Below are 16,490 nucleotides of genomic sequence, written 5' to 3'. Positions count from 1 at the left end.
ACCTGTCATCTTCTACTCCTCCCCTTCCCTCATCTTTTTAATCTGGATTCAGTCCTCTCCCTTTCCAGACATAATGAAGGGTCTTAGCCCAAATTGTCAACTGTTTATTTCCCTCCAAAGGAGCTGCCCGACCTTGCAGAGTTCCTCCAGAATTTTATGTTTGTTGGTCATGATTTCCAGTATCTGCAGAATATCTTGTGTCTGGGTAATATAAAATATCTTTCTGAAGGGTTTAATCTAATTTCCATATGTCCAGGTTACACTTAGTTAAAACATATTTCTATCTGTTCTGACATAGTCCTTCTATGTTCTGTGTCTTACTTAGAGAAGAATAGATCTGGGCAGCCTTGATGTGTGCCAGTGCTGGAGAGCATGAATATTTAAGGTGGTGAATAGGTGTCAATCATGAGGCCTTTACTGAATATAGAGCTTCGCTTGTGTCATTAAAGATGTGTTCATCCTGGGAAGTGGATAAAAATTTTAGGGTGACTGTAGGTGAGGTACTTCCATAGGACACCTAAACGCTCATATACTAGAACCATAGAACACTACAGGACAGTACAGGCCCTTCAGCCCTCCATGTTGTGCCGACCCATATAATCCTTAAAAAAAAGTACTAAACCCACACTACCCCATAACCCTCCATTTTTCTTTCATCCATGTGCCTGTCCAAGAGGCTCTTAAATACCCCTAATGTTTTAGCTTCCACCACCATCCCTGGCAAGTCATTCCAGGCACTCACAACCCTCTGTGTAAAAAACTTACCCCTGATTTGAACCCCAAGGTCCTTCTGTTCATCCACACTCTTAAGTAACTGACCATTAACCCTGTACTCATTCTTCTGGTTTGTCCTTCCAAAATGCATCACCTCACACTTGTCCGGATTGAACTCCATCTGCCATTTTTCTGCCCAACTCTGTAGCCTGTCTATATCCTTTTATAACCTTCGACAACCTACAGCTCCATCCACAACTCCTCCAATCTTCGTGTCATCTGTAAACTTACTCACCCATCCTTCCGTCTCTACATCCAGGTCATTTATAAAAATCACAAATAGCAGGGGTCCCAGGACAGATCCCCGTGGCACTCCACTAGTCACTGACCTCCAGGCAGAATACTTTCCTTCCACATCTACCCTCTGCTTTCTTCCTTTAAGCCAATTTTTTATCCAAACAGCCAAGGTTCCATGCCTCATGACTTTCTGGATGAGTCTCTCATGAGGGACCTTGTCAAATGCTTTGCTAAAGTCCATGTAGACCACATCTACTGCCCTACCCTCATCAATTTCTTTTGTTACCTCTTCAAAAAACTCAATCAGGCTTGTGAGGCACGATCTTCCCTTCACAAAGCCATGTTGACTATCCACGAGTAGACTGTACTTCTCCAAATGCTCGTAGATCCTATCCTTAAGAATCCTTTCCAGTAGTTTGCATACCACCGACATAAGACTCACCGGTCTATAGTTCCTAGGTTTCTCCCTATTACCTTTTTTAAACAAGGGAACTACATTTGCCATTCTCTAGTCCTCCGGCACTTCCCCTGCAGCCAAAGAGGATTCAAAGATCATAGCTAATGCTCCTGCGATCTCTTCTCTCAATTCCCACAACAACCTGGGGTGTATCATATCCGGCCCTGGGGATTTATCCATCTTAATGTTTTTAAGAGGATCCAGCACTACTTCTTCCTTAATCTCCACATTGTCCAGCACACAGTCCCGCTCTACTTCGACCTCATCCTGATCAAGATCCTTTTTCACTTGTGAATATTGAAGCAAAGTATTCATTTAGGACCTCCCCAACCTCCTCCGCTTCCAGGCACATGTTGCCCTCTTTATCCTTTAGCAGTCCCACCTTCATTCTCGTCATCCTCCTATTCTTCACACATGCATAGAATGCCTTGGGGTTCTCCTTAATCCTACATGCCAAGGCCTTCTCATGCCCCCTTTGAGCTCTCCTAAGTCCTTTCTTGAGCTCCTTCCTGGCTACCCTATATTTCTCATAAGCCCCTCCTACTTCCTGCTTCTTATATCTAACATATGCTTCCTTTTTCCTCTTGACGAGTTGCCTCACATGTTTTGTGAGGTTCCCTTTTTCTACCATTTTTTCCTTGCCTCAGTGGGACAAACCTATCCTGAACCCAGCTCAAGTGGTCCCTAAACTTCTCCCACATTACTGCTGTGCTTTCCCCTTTGAACATCTGTTTCCAATTTACTCTTGCTAGTTCCTGCCTCATCCCTTCAAAGTTAGCCCTTCACCAGTTAAGCACTTTACCATTTAGTCTGATTTTATCTCTTTCCATAGCTATGCTGAAGCTAAGGGAGTTGTGGTCACTCTCACCAAAATGCTCCCCCACCAAGAGGTCTGTCACCTGACCAGGTTCATTACCCAGAACTAGATCCAGTATTGCCTCTCCTCTCGTTGGCCGGTCCACATACTGTGTCAGGAATCCTTCTCGAACACACCTGACAAATTCAGCCCCATCTATCCCCCTTGCACTCAATATGAGGGAAGTTGAAATCACCCATAACTACTACCCTGTATTTCCTGCACCATTCTAAAATCTGCCTGCTTATCTGCTCCTCGGTGTCCTGAGGGCTATTTGGAGGCCTATAGACTACTCCCAGCACAGTGATTGATCCCTTCCTATTTCTGACTTCCACCCAGACTGACTCCGTGGACACTTCTTCTGCAGCGTCCTCCCTTTCTATAGCCATGATACTGTCCCTGACCAGCAATGACACTCCACCCCCTTTTCTACCTCCTATCCTATTCCTTTTAAAACACCTGAACCCTGGGACCTGCATCATCCAATCCTGCCCTTCCTCCAACCGTTTCAGTAACGGCCACAACATCGTAGTTCCACGTACTAATCCATGCTCTGAATTCATCCTCCTTGTTCCTAATACTCCTAGCATTGAAATAGACACATTTCAACCCCTTTAAATGGCTACAATCATGTTCTGTCTCCTGCCTGTCCTTCCCCATCAACTCAGAACTCTTAGCATCATGCCCTCGTCCTTCTACCTTAATCCCTGCACTCACATTCTGATTCCCACCCCCCTGCCAAACTAATTTAAACCCTCCCCAACAGCTCTATCAAACCTGCCCGCCAGGATATTGGTCCCCCTGGGATTCAAGTGCAACCCGTCCTTTCTGTACAGGTCACACCCGCCTCAAAAGAGGTCCCAATGATCTAGAAATCTGAATCCCTGCCCCCTGCTCCAATCCCTCAGCCATGCATTTATCCTCCAGCTCATTCTATTCCTATTCTCACTGTCGCGTGGCACAGGCAGTAATCCCGAGATTACTACCTTTGAGGTCCTGCTTTTCAACTTCCTTCCTAACTCCCTGTAGTCTTCTTTCAGGACCTCTTCCCTTTTCCTACCTATGCATTGGTACCAATATGTACCATGACCTCTGGCTGTTCTTCCTCCCACTGCAGGATATCTTGGACACTATCTGAAACATCCCGGACCCTGGCACCTGGGAGGCAAACTACCATCCGAGTTTCTTTCCTGCATCCACAGAATCGCCTGTCTGAACCCCTGTCTATAGAGTCCCCTATCACTACTGCCCTCCTCTTCCTTTCCCTACCCTTCTGAGCCACAGGGCCAGAATCTGTGCCAGAGGCACTGTTGCTTCCCCTGGGTAGGCTGTCCCCACCAACAGTACTCAAATAGGAGTTCTTATTGTCAAGGGGTACAGCCACAGGGGCACTCTCTAGTACCTGACTCTTCCCCTTCCCCCTCCTGACTGTGACCCACTTGTCTGTCTCCCGTGGCCCTGGAGTGACCACCTGTCTGTAACTCCACTCTATCACCTCCTCACTCTTCCTGACCAGACGAAGTTCATCGAGCTGTAGCTCCAGTTCCCTAACACGGTCCCTTAGGAGTTGAAGTTACAAATTTGCTATTATTATTATAACCCTTTAGACTGTTGATTTATCACAGTTATATTAAATTTGCAATAAACTACGTGATGTGTAGTGGAGAGTATATTGATGGGCTGCATCACAGCTTGGTATAGAAACATCAGTTCAGAGGAAAATACTGCAAAGAGTAGTGGATCTGGCCCAGTATATCACGGGTAAAGCCCTTCCCATCATTGAGCACATCTACATGAAATGTTGTCTCAGAAGAACAGCATTCATCGTCAGGGACCTCACTACCCAGGACATGCTCTCTTCTCGCTGCTAAAATCTGGAAGAAGGTACACTTTAGGACTCACACCACCAGGTTTAGGAACAGTTATTAACCCTCAACGATCAGGCTCTTGAACCAAAGAGGATAACTTCACTCAACTTCACTTACCCCATCATTGAAATGTTCCCACAGCCTATGGACTCTCTTTTAAGGACTCTTCATCTCATGTTCTCATTATTTATTGCTTATTTATTTATGATTATTATTATCATCATTTCTTTCTTTTTGTATTTGCACAGTTTGTTGTCTTTTGTACACTGGTTAAATGCCAAAGTTAGGGCAGTCTTTCATTAATTCTGTTATGGTTATTCTATTGTGGGTTTATTGAGAATACCCACAAGCAAGTGAATCTCAGGGTTGTATATGGTGACATGCACGTACTTCGATAATAAATTTACTTTGAACTTTGGTTCACAAAATGGGGAAAATCAAAATGAGCTTGATTTGGATATAGAAGTTTTCCTACATCTATTTGCAATACATGGATTAAGATTAGCTTAATATAACAATGATTCATAATGACAATATATCAGAATTTTAAATTTTCTGCAAAGTTATGGAATATGTAACACCATACAGGACCAATTTTATAAGCTAGAAAGGTAATTTAGTAAAAAATGATTTAAAGCTAAAATGTAATTTGTGTTTTTCTGTCACTAGACATAATGCCACAAGAGATTTGTGTTCTCTTGTAAATGAATCCTCTTCCCGATTAGCTGAAAAAATAAAAGCATGTGAGTATTCATTTTTGTAACTATTATTAATGTGGTGATAGTAGTTGCAGAGTACTTTTTGAAATTTAAATGAATCTATTATAATACATTTGAAGGAAATAATGAAAATCATACTTATCTTGGTGTCCTCTTTCCCCCTCCCGCTCCCTTCATCTTTCTCTTCCTCTCTTCCATCGCCATAACCCTCCAAAAGGCTCCCTTTATTCCCATACATTACTTCCTGCCAATCAGCCAATCTTCTATCCATTCCTGTAATACCATAGGCTCTTATCATATAAAGTATCCTCATGTGTGGCACCCTGTCAAAGATCTTCTAAAATCCAAGTAAACAACATCTACTGACTTTCCTTTGTCTATCTTGCGTTTTATTTCCTCAAAGAATTCCAACAGATTTGTCTAGCAAGATTTTCCCTTAAGGAAACCATGCTGCCTTCAGCCTATTTTGTTATGTGCCTCCAAGGACGCTGAAACCTCATCCTTAATAATGAATATCTTCCCGACCACTGAAGTCAGGCTAATTGGCCTACCATATTTCCTGTCTTTTGTTTCCTTCCTTCTAATAGAGTGACATTTACGATTTTCTAGTCCTCTTGAATAAGCCCAGAATTTAGTGATTCTTGAAAGATCACTATTGATGCCCCCAAAATCTCTTCAGCTACCTCTTTCTGTGGTATAAAGAGGTCGGACAAACAAGGGTTGATTTCTTTGGAGCAATGGAGGCTAAGGGGAGATCTGATAGTGGTTTATAAGAGTATGAGAGGCATAGATAAGAGTAGAAAGAAAATGTCTTTTCCCAAGGGTTAATATGTTTAATACCAGAAGGCATGTATTTAAGGTGACGGAGAGTAATTTCAAAAGACTGGTAGGGGACATTTTTTATTAGAAACTTTTAAGAGATATTTAGATAGACACATGATTATGAGAAATATGGAAGGTTATGGACATTGTTAGGCAGAACAAATTAGTTTAGTTAGCCATTTGATTACTAATTTAATTGGTTCGATACAACATTGCGGGTCAAAAGGCTGTTCCTCTACTGTACTGTTCTAGCTCTGGGTTGTAGGTATCTGGTCCAGGTGACTTATCTACCTTCAGACCTTTCAGCTTCTCAAGCACTTTCTCTCTTCTCCTTACTAACAGCAGAGTACACTTACTGTGTCCCAATTCTCTTGAATTTCTGGCATGCCTAGGTAATTCAAGTGATCATCTAACACTTCTTCAAGTAAGTCTACTCTCATTACTTCCTCAGGTGGTATCTTTCAGCAGTCACCACTCTTTGCTAAAGTGCCTTTCAGCTTCCCAAACACCTGCTCCTTAATATAGTGACTGTATTTACTTCTGCCCTCTGACACTTTTCAAATTTATGGTATTCTGTAAGCGTCTTCCCCAGTGAAGACTGACAAAAAATACTTCAAAGTTCAAATTGCATTTATTATCGCATTATGTATATGTCACCATATACTACCCCGAGATTCATTTTCTTGCACAAATTCATAGTAGATACAAAGAAACATAACAGAATCATTGAAAAACTACACACAAAGATGGAAAAACAACGGATTTGCAAAATAAAACGAATGATGCAAATCTGATAATAAATAGATAGATAAATAATATTGAAAACAGCAGTTGTAGAGGCCTTGAAGGTGAGCCCTCGGTTGCGGAATCAATTCAGTGTTGAGGCAAGTGAAACTATCTACGCTGGTTCGGAAGCCTGATGGTTAAAGGGTAATAAATGTTCCTGCATCTTGGCAACAGACTTGAATGGAGCACCAACATAGAAGCTGTGTGCAAGAAGGGCTAGAGTTGCCTCTACTTTCTGAGGAGACTGAGGTCCTTTGGAGTATACAGGCCTCTCTTTCACAAGTCTTACCAGTCTATTGTCACCAGTACAATCTTCTATGCAGTGCTGTGCTGGGGCAATGGCATCAACACGGGTGATGCCTCTGTTACAGGAGTCAAACTGGACATACTGGAGGCTTTGTGGAAGATTTCAGAGTGTGGCTATAGATGGTTGCCTCTCTGACTAAAGCCTTGTGACTAGTGGTGTGCTGCAGGAACAGTGCTGGGTCCATTGTTTGTCATCTATATCAACAATCTGGATGATATTGTGGTTAACTACATCAGAAAATTTGCAAAAGACACTAAGATTGGGGGTGCAGTGAATAGTGAGGAAGATTACCAAAGCCTGAAGTAGGATCTGGACCAGCTCAACTTTGAGAAAATTAAGACGTCATCCAAGCAGACAAAGGCTTATGGAGAGCATCCCAGAGTATATGATCTATAAAGGCCTGGAAAATTCCTGACACATTCACAAGGGCGAGGGGCATGTACTCATAGTGCCCTGTCGGTATGTTGAATGCTGTCTTCCACTTGTCACCCTCCTTTATATCAACCAGGTTGTATGCACTCCGCAAGTCCAGCTTCAAGAATACTTTTGCCCCTTGGAGAATCTCAAAAGCAGTGGTTCATGAGTAGAAGAGGGTAAAGATTCTTGACTATTATGTGATTAAGCCCTCTTTAATCAATGCAAGTCCGCAGAATCCTGTCCTTTTTCTGTACGAAGAAGAAGTCATTGCTGGCTGTGGAGGTGGAGAGCCAAATGAATCCCAGGCAAGAGTCTCCTTAATATATTCCTCCATTGTGCTTCTTTCCGGGCCCTGTAGAGGACACGTACCTGTCAGTAGATCTATTGCAGCCACAGGGTCGGTGCAGTGGAATAGTCGAGGCCTTTCCTTTACTAAAGACCACTTCCAAATCTTTGTAAACAGAAGGGATTTCTACCAGCTTGGCTGCTGCAATTACCCCTGAACCTTCCTCCGAGGATGATATCTAAGACTCTGTCAGTATTGGGGGTGCTTTGGCAGACCCCAGAGTCTTTCCCAGGTCTATAAAAGTCTTTAGTGGAAACAAAAGCCAAATCACAGTCCAAATCCTTGTCTGTCTCCTCAGATATTGGCAGCAAGTCATGACAAATGGTCCCTGTGCTCATGGAACTAGGCTCTAAGGGTCACCGTTATGGAGCCTTCCCTTTAGACGAACAACTGGAGTTCCAAACTGCTTGGGCATCTCCTTGGTTTGCTGCTGAACTAGAGATCTAGTTCCAGTGCACCCCTAATTGGACAGGGTTGGGACTTGCATGGGCCTGTTGGTTGGGGCTTGCTTGTCCTTCCTTGGAAACAGGAATGGGTTTCCTGAAGGCTCCAGGTTACCTTGAGCAGGTCTGTCCCCTTGTCAGATGGGAAAGTCTGTGGGAACACCTAGCTGAACACATACCTTCTTGCAGCGACTAGACCCTCCCTTCCTTTCAGTTCATGGAAGGGTTATGCTAGGACAGCCAAGGTGCCCAAGGATCAAGGGTATGTGAGGAGACACAGTGATGAAGAGATTAATGTCCTCCGCATGATCCTCTATGCTCATCTGCAAGACCAATGTCTGCTGCTGGATCTGTCCAGAACCAAGTGGACAGCCATCCAAAACAGTTGCGGGCATGAGCTGATTCAACACCTGCAGCAGTACATTGAGCTCATGGGCAGTTCCCAGTTCCCAAGTCAAAGATATTTCCAGCTGCCAAAGAGTCCAAAAAAAGCATTCACTTCTCGTTGGTTCTTACCCCAGGAGATCTCTATCCTCAGTGTGACACCAAAATCTGTGAGGTTGGGAGTAGTAGCTGCTACTATCATAGTCCTCCTAACACTGGATGATCTGAAAAGTTCTGCAGCTTCAAGCGTTCGCCTCGCATGTGACCACCTTCTCCGCAGTAAAGGCAGCAACCTGAGCTCCAACATGGAATCTCTCTTTGGTGGAGATTCTTATGGGGCCAATTGCATGAGCTTGACAGGAACCTGAGTAGGAGGCGGTGATTGTCTGAGATTGGGGGATAGATCAATGATGCATTGAGTTTGGCCTTGGGCCAGCCCGCTTCGATCTCTTGATGCTGTCCTACTTGCACTTTGCCAGATGATTATCGAGACAAATGGATTGGTTGATCAGATCCTCTAAGCCGTCAGCTGGTTCTCCCAAGGTGAGAGCATTCTTCAGTTCATCTCAAGGTCCGTGGTGGTATAGTGTGGTGAAGGCGTCTCCGTTCCAACCACTCTCTTGGGCCAAAATCTGAAATACAGTTGCATAGTCAGCTGCTGACCTTCCACCCTGTCGAATCTTCATCAGGCAGTCTGAGGCTTTAATGGCACCAGCTGAGTGATGGAACACCTACCTCACGGTGGCCATGAATTCCTCCAAATCTGAGCAAATCTTTGACTTCTGTTCCCAATGTGCAGTGACCCAGGCCAGGCCAGGGCTTCCAGTTAGAAGCCAGATAATGAAGGCCATCTTTCCACACTCCAAGGGAACCAGGACATCTGGGGTTCAAATACAAATGAGCATTGGACAAGGAAACTGCAGCAAGAACCCAAATCACCATTCAGGGTTAGAAAATGGACTGGCTCTGTAGAGTGACGGAAAGCCTCACCCGAGTGACTTTGGCTTCATCCCTGCAGAAGTTGGTGCATGGTGACCTTAAGGTCATGTATCTCCAGGATCTGTCTTGAAATCTTTTCGCTATGGCTGGCCACAGTTGACAAAAGGCTCCGATACCCCACTGGGACCATGTTGGCTCAAATGTACTGTGAAGAGAGTTCTTGATGAGGATGGCTTGGATCCAAATACTGGAGTATTTGAGGCTAGGATTGAGACATGGTTTCAGTCTGGGTTGAGAATCGGAGCACAAAACAAACACTAGATGAAATCATGAGTAGGCTTACGATTGAGCACTAAACCTCAATTCAGGTGTTCCTTAAGTGCACAATCCTTGGTGCCCAAAACATGATTGCCAATTGGCAATGAGTTTCTGAATCTATAAAGTGGCCACGCCCACTATTCATACTCCATGGAGTATGAATTATTAATGATTTATGCTGTCTTTTTGAAGCATCAAATTTTGAAGATGTGCTCAATGCTAGGGAGGCTGACGTCCATGATGGAACTGGCTGAGTATGCAACCCTCTGCAGCTTTTTTTGATCCTGCACAGTGCACAGTAGTAATTAATATAGTTTTATTTGTAGAATAAATGTGAATTTAATTTGGAACAGAAACGTAGGCTAGTTACAAATGCGCAAAGAGCCTTTCTTGGTGCTATTTAAAGTCTATTCATAATTAATTCAGTGAGGATTCAGGACATAATATGTACTTTTTAGCTCTAAGATTCATTAAAAGACCAATTGAGAGGCTTTGGATTTGAGAAGTTTTTCCATTGATATAAATTACTTCTCTTGTAAGAGTCCTGCCAGTCAAGAGAAACTAAGACAATTTATGATGGTAAACCAGAGCATCTGAAGGAAACCTGCACAGTTAGAGTGAGAACGATTATACTCCACATAGCAGTGCTAGAGGCCATGATTCAATTCAGGCAGCTGGAGCTGTGAGGCAGCAGCTCTACTAGTTGCAATGTATTACAAGTGTAAAGATTTTAAAGAAAGATAATACAGAATAACATTTTGAATAAATACTGCAATAATAAAATATGTTGGAGTTAAAACATATATGAAACTTTCTTAATGATTTATCTATCATGTGGATTGTTACCACTATCTTGAAACACTAACTTTATATTCAAAGCCATGTGCTTTAGAATATTACAATTAAAGTTATGTTCTTGCTTTTATTTATCTCAGATGAATCAGAAAGAGATGAAACACGGCGACTTTATGCTGAAAACTTTGAAAATATTGAGGTTAGTTTTACTTCATTAAGATGAGTGGAATGGGAATTGATCTCTTGTAGTGCTATTATGCTTGACAAAGAGAAGCACTCACACTTGGTTTCCTCTTATCTTTTTTCTGATGCTCCCTCTGTTGAGTAAACTGGCTCCCTGTCTTGGTCACTGTTTACACCATTCAACTGAATTTTTCTTTTCATTTCCCAATAATGGAATATTTTCTTGTTTCCTTATTTTAGTTAAATTTTCTGTTTCTCCTGCATTTCAACATAACCCTTCACACTCAAAGATTCAAAATTCAAAGTCCATTTATCATCGAAGTATGTCTGCAGTATGCAACCCTGTAATTTGTCTTCCCCACAGACAGTCATAAAACAATTAAGAACCATGGAACTAATCTATTCAAAGAAACACATCAAACCTTAAATTCCCCTTGCCCACTTGCACAAAAAAAATTGTGCAAATGGCAACAAAAAATGAGCAAAAACACAGCATATAAAAAACACAAAAATCAAAAGGCTCATTTCAATACAGTTTAGCTCAGTGTTCATTATCTGCAGGCTGTCCCAATTCAAAAGTTGCCCAAAAGTAGTAACAAAAAAGAACAACTAGAACTGGAAACTAGAACACATAATAAACCTGAATTAGAGTCCAATTCTACAATCCACGTTGACTAAACCTTGCTCCAGCAGCATCGAGGGAGAAAGAGAGATCACTTGAAAGCAAGGACCTTCCCTCAGGAGGAGCAAGTGAGAAACCGCCTCACGCACACACCCTCTCCAGCAGCAATGAGCAAGAGGCTGGCAGACTGCTGAATACTTGCTCACCTTCCGCACCTGCCTCAATGATTTCAGTCTTCCTCAGCACTGTAATCGGAGAAATGGAGTCAATCATGGGCTCACACCTCATCTGGCTTCCTGGCCTGCTTTGGTCACAGCCTCGTGGAACACTCACAGAGACAGAAAAGTGTCAGATCGCCTGAGGTCAGTTACAGGCTCTAACAGTAGCAGAACTATATCTGATACAAGAAGATGTAAAAGATGTGAAAGGAATTGCGTCATGACCTGTCTTGAGGATATTGTCTTTGGTAGTGTTGTTCATTGGCACCATCTTCTTCGGGAATTGTTGAATAAGATTTGATTTTTACTTTATATGGTTGGAAATAACCATATGGTTATAAATAACCATAAAATATGGCTGGAAATAATAAGGAGCAGGAAAGTTTTTCCAAACTTATGGAATTGTTGTTGGAAGGATATTAATGACCCTATTTTTCTCTCTTCAGTCCTTGGACTGAGCATGCCTTGGTTGCATTCATGTTTTGTTGGTTTTAGAGATGAGTACTGAGGCCCAGTGTAGGAAATGCAGACTCTTTCATTGAAAGAGCAAAAGGTAGCTGCCAGTACAGGCAGATGGGTAGTTTGTGAGATAGTGCATCCTACTGTTCTGACTTTATGCCACAGAGATCCTCAAGGAAGGTAGACCAGCACTCTTGCACCACATACACTCCCTGCTCCTGAAGGTCTGGGAAAAGGAACAACTTCCCTCAGATCAGGGATGCTCTGATTGTGACCATATTCAAAGAGGGAGATAAGGCAGATTGTGGCAATTACAGAGGCATCTCCCTCTCGTCAACAGGCAAAGTGCGTGCACGTATCCTTGTCAACTGAGTCCTTCCACTATCTGAAGAAGTACTCCCTAAATCAATGTGGTTTCCATCCATCTAGATGTATCATGGATATGAACTTCACAGAATGCCAATTACAGGAAAAATGTTGTGTCAAAGCCTTTGTATTTGGCTTTCATAGGTTTGACAAAGGCATTTGATAAAATAAATTGCCAAATCTCTGGCGTAAACTATCCTGGCTGTCTAACATGGCTAACATGATAAACTAAAATGGCTGTCCTGACGCGTACTTACAAATACTGAGGCTACTGCATGATAGCATATTAGCCACAGTGCTCACCAATAGTGGTGCTCAAGACAGGAGTCAAACAGGGCAATATCATTGCACCCACCCTCTTTGCCATCTTTATTGCTGCCATCTTTCATTTCACTGGCCAAGAACTGCCACAGGGAATTCTAATCATGTATAAAGTGGACAACAAGATTTTCAACCTCAATCCGTTCAAGGTCAAGAATGAGGTCAGCACCACCACCATCATAGAACTTCAATATATGGTTGACAACGCCATTGCAACATACTCTGAAGAAGATCTGTAGGCACCTGAAAGCCCTGGAACAACACCACCAAAGAGTCTTACAAAAGATTTTGAGAATCAGCTGGAAGGACTGACACACTAACACCAGCGTACTGGAGGAGCCAATATGAACAGCATCTCCACCACGATAAAGCAACACCAACTCCGATGGATAGGTCATGTCATTCTGATGTCTAACTCACATCTCCCCAAACAGATCCTTTACTCCCAGTTGAAGGAAGGTCAGCAAATACCTTATTCTGAAAGTAAATTTGATTCACTGGTATCTCCAGGTTATGATCATTAAATAGGGATGTATATTTCTGTCCCTTGCTCTTCTATCTCTATCATTCCATAAGCCATACATTTGTAAAAATGTGGTTTTGTACAGGGTTTCTTTAAATGCTGAAGTTGTGTTAGTTAACTGCTCAGCTCAGTAGGTTGATTAAAAAAAAAGGACAGTACCTCAAAAAATACCTAAAATTGTTTTGAGTGATGTGATAGGCTGTTTTCTTTCAGGTTGATTCATACAGGATTTTTGACAAACTGACAGGATTGGTTAGTTTCACATTTTTCATTTCACTGATAGTCAGTAGGCACAGAATAAAATGTAGCCGAATTGTGCAAAATAGAGCAAATTGATCATGTCAGATTAGGATGAAATTGTATCCTTTAGTTGACTTATAATTGCTGCTAATGGAACTTGTAAGTGATTAGTAAACTTCCATGATGTGTTATTAACATTAATATAAGATCTGTGACTATTATTTTGAATCTGAACTATATGACAGTTTCTTTTGAGGTTTGATGAACAATCTGCCTGCACCATAGCATAAACCTTTGGATTAAGCAATAACAAGTAATTATGCTTATGTTTAGATGTTTAGAACTCATTTGTGTTAATTGCATTTTCCTATTTTTAATTTTTATTTTAGCGAATAATAATGGCCTTTGAGGAACTTCGCATTCAAGCTGAAAATACAAGATCAGAAATTATATTTAAGTGTAAGTATTTGGTCATATTACCAAATACTAAAATTACTAATAAATAAACAACAGTTCTTTTAAATAATATAACTATTGTTATACAAATATTACAGACAGTTCATGTGAGACATCTGTATTCACTGAAATCTGCAACCAGGTTAAGTCACAACATCAGCTTCACAATAGGTGATAACGATATTATCGATGATTGATCAAGACCATATTAATGAAGTGTCTGTAGCAGAAAATATTACATTTTTTTTCTTATTGACTGCTATCTGCATAGGAAGTCACTGAGACTGTTATTCATAGAGAATCAATTACATTTCATTCATTCTTAAGAGATGCCAATAAGTTAAAGGAACTTGCAGCTCTACAAAAATCGGAACCTTACCGTAAAGGCCTTCACTGGCAGTATGCAAATTCCTTGGGCAGGTACCACTTGGGAACTTCTGCTTGAAAATAGACTCCACTTGCTCAATGTGCAGCTGTGCATGACTTAAAGCAGTGAGTCTTGCAGGTCATTACCTGATACATGGCAGCAATCATGCTTCAGACCAGTGTGCTTACTACATTTGAACCAAAGGGTGCTTATTGATGTTACTTCATGTAAACACTCCTGTTGACTCATGACCATACAGCTTGCCTGTATGGTCAATATAATATCAGAGCAGAACTTTGGCATGCTGAAATCAATGATTCTATTTTCTGGATTGCTTTGCAGTGGCTCTGCTATATTTGCAGAACTAGTGTCAGTCTTTGTAGAGCCTACTGCATATTACACAGTTTTGCCATCAGGTTGATAAAGTCTTCTTGCCAATTATAATTTGGGTGGCTGAAGAACAAAAGCACAAAGAGAAGGCTGAGAAAAATAATGGAAAGATACAAGTCTTTTTATATTTGATTTGTTGTAATGAACCCATTCAAGTGTGAAATCAGAAATTCCACACATATTTGTTAAACATCATTATACTATGTATATGACTACCATTTTGAAAGAAAAAGGCATTGCTAAATAAACATTTAAAACCAAATTTATCAAACAAATCTTCATACTGCATACATAGTAAAAGACAACAAATCGCTTACACTATATTCCCTTCATGTGTACTTTTCATATATATTTGGCTGAGCTGCTCTCACCCCACATCTTGCCTCTCTACTAGCAGCAATGTGGCTAAATGTATTGCTGATGTTTAATGGAAGAGACTGCAGGTGGGCTTTTGAATGCCCTTGAACATCCCTTACACATAAGAGATTATGCAGATGCTGGAAATCTTAAGCAACACACACAAACTGCTTCAGTTCCTTTCCTTTTTGGTCCTGATGAAGGTTCTTCTTTTTTATTCTTCATTCTGCATCTGTTAGGGCACAGTTTGTGCTATGAAAATGGCTCCAGGGGCTGTATTTTGTTTTGTGTGTGAGATGTGGAAATTTTGGGAGACCTCCAGTGTCCTGGACAACTGCATCTGCTTCAGGTGCACTGAGCTGTAGCTCCTCAGAGAACAAGTTAAGGAATTGGAGCTGCACTTCGATGATCTTTGGCACATACAGGAGACTGAGGAAGTGATACATAGGAGTTACAGGAGGCAGGTAACTGAGTGACTATCAGGAGAAGGATGGGAAATAGGCTGCCATTACAGAGTATTCTTTTGGCCATTCCCCTCAACAATAAATATACCAAAGCAACATACAAAATGCTGGAGGAACTCAGCAGATCAGGCAGCATCTATGGAAATGAATAAATTGCCATTATTTCAGGCCAAGACCCTTCTTCAAGACTGAAAAGGAAGGGGAAAGATGGCAAAATAAAAATGTGGGGCAGGGGAAGGAGGGTTTGCTAGAATGGGGTAGGTTGAAGCCAGGTGTGTTAAAAAGATAAAGGGATGGAAAAGAAGGAATCTGATAAGAGAGGAGAGTGGACCATAGGAGAAAGAGAGGGAGGATAGGACTCAGTGGGAGGTGAAAGGCAGGTGAGAATAGATAAGAGGCCAGAGTGGGGAATAGAAGGAAGAGGGAAGGCGGAGGGGAATTTTTTTTTTAACTGGAAGGAAAAATCGATATTCATGCCATCAGGTTGGAGGCTAACCAGACAGAATATAAGGTGTTGCTCCTCCACCCTGAGGGTGCCTCATCTTGGGACACGAGAAGGCCATGGACCAACATGCTAGAACAGGAATGGGAATAAGTATCGTACTTCGGATGTTGTTGAGGGGGACGACCTACTGTGGGAAGACACAGCAACTGAGTCTCTGGTGCTGTGGCTCAGAAGAGAAGAGAGTTGAAGAGGACTGCAGTAGTGATAGGAAATTCTATAGTTAATGGAATAGAGATGAGATTCTGTGGGCAGGGTAGAGTCATCCAGATGATATGTTCCCTCCCAGGTGCCTGAGTCAGGGATGTTTTGGATTGGTTCCACGGCATTCTAAAGGGGAAGGGTGAGCTGCCAGAAGTCTTGGTACATATTGGCACCAGTGACCTAGGTAGGAAATGTGAGGAGGTATTGAATAGAGGTTTTAGAGAGTTAGGTAGAAACTGAATTGTTGCCTGTGCCATGGCCAATAAGTGTAAGAATAGGATGATTTTGCAGTTGAATGTGTGGTTGAGGAGCTGGTGCAGGGGGCAGGGTTTCAGATTTCTGGATCATTG

At 42.0% G+C, this 16,490-nt stretch overlaps 1 protein-coding gene across 1 annotated transcript in view; it reads left to right on the top strand.

Moving 5' to 3' along the window:
• sycp1 (synaptonemal complex protein 1) overlaps positions 1–16,490 on the top strand; it is a 275,829-nt gene that overhangs the window by 73,729 nt on the left and 185,610 nt on the right. The window contains exons 7-9 of the mRNA XM_073055277.1: positions 4,862–4,935; positions 10,609–10,667; positions 13,790–13,859. Coding sequence (XP_072911378.1) covers positions 4,862–4,935; positions 10,609–10,667; positions 13,790–13,859 — 203 coding nt within the window. The remainder of the gene's footprint in view (positions 1–4,861; positions 4,936–10,608; positions 10,668–13,789; positions 13,860–16,490) is intronic.

The sequence above is a fragment of the Hemitrygon akajei genome, chromosome 8 (assembly GCF_048418815.1).
Source record: "Hemitrygon akajei chromosome 8, sHemAka1.3, whole genome shotgun sequence".
NCBI lineage: Eukaryota > Metazoa > Chordata > Chondrichthyes > Myliobatiformes > Dasyatidae > Hemitrygon > Hemitrygon akajei.
This window is presented reverse-complemented; position numbering and strand designations above follow the sequence as displayed.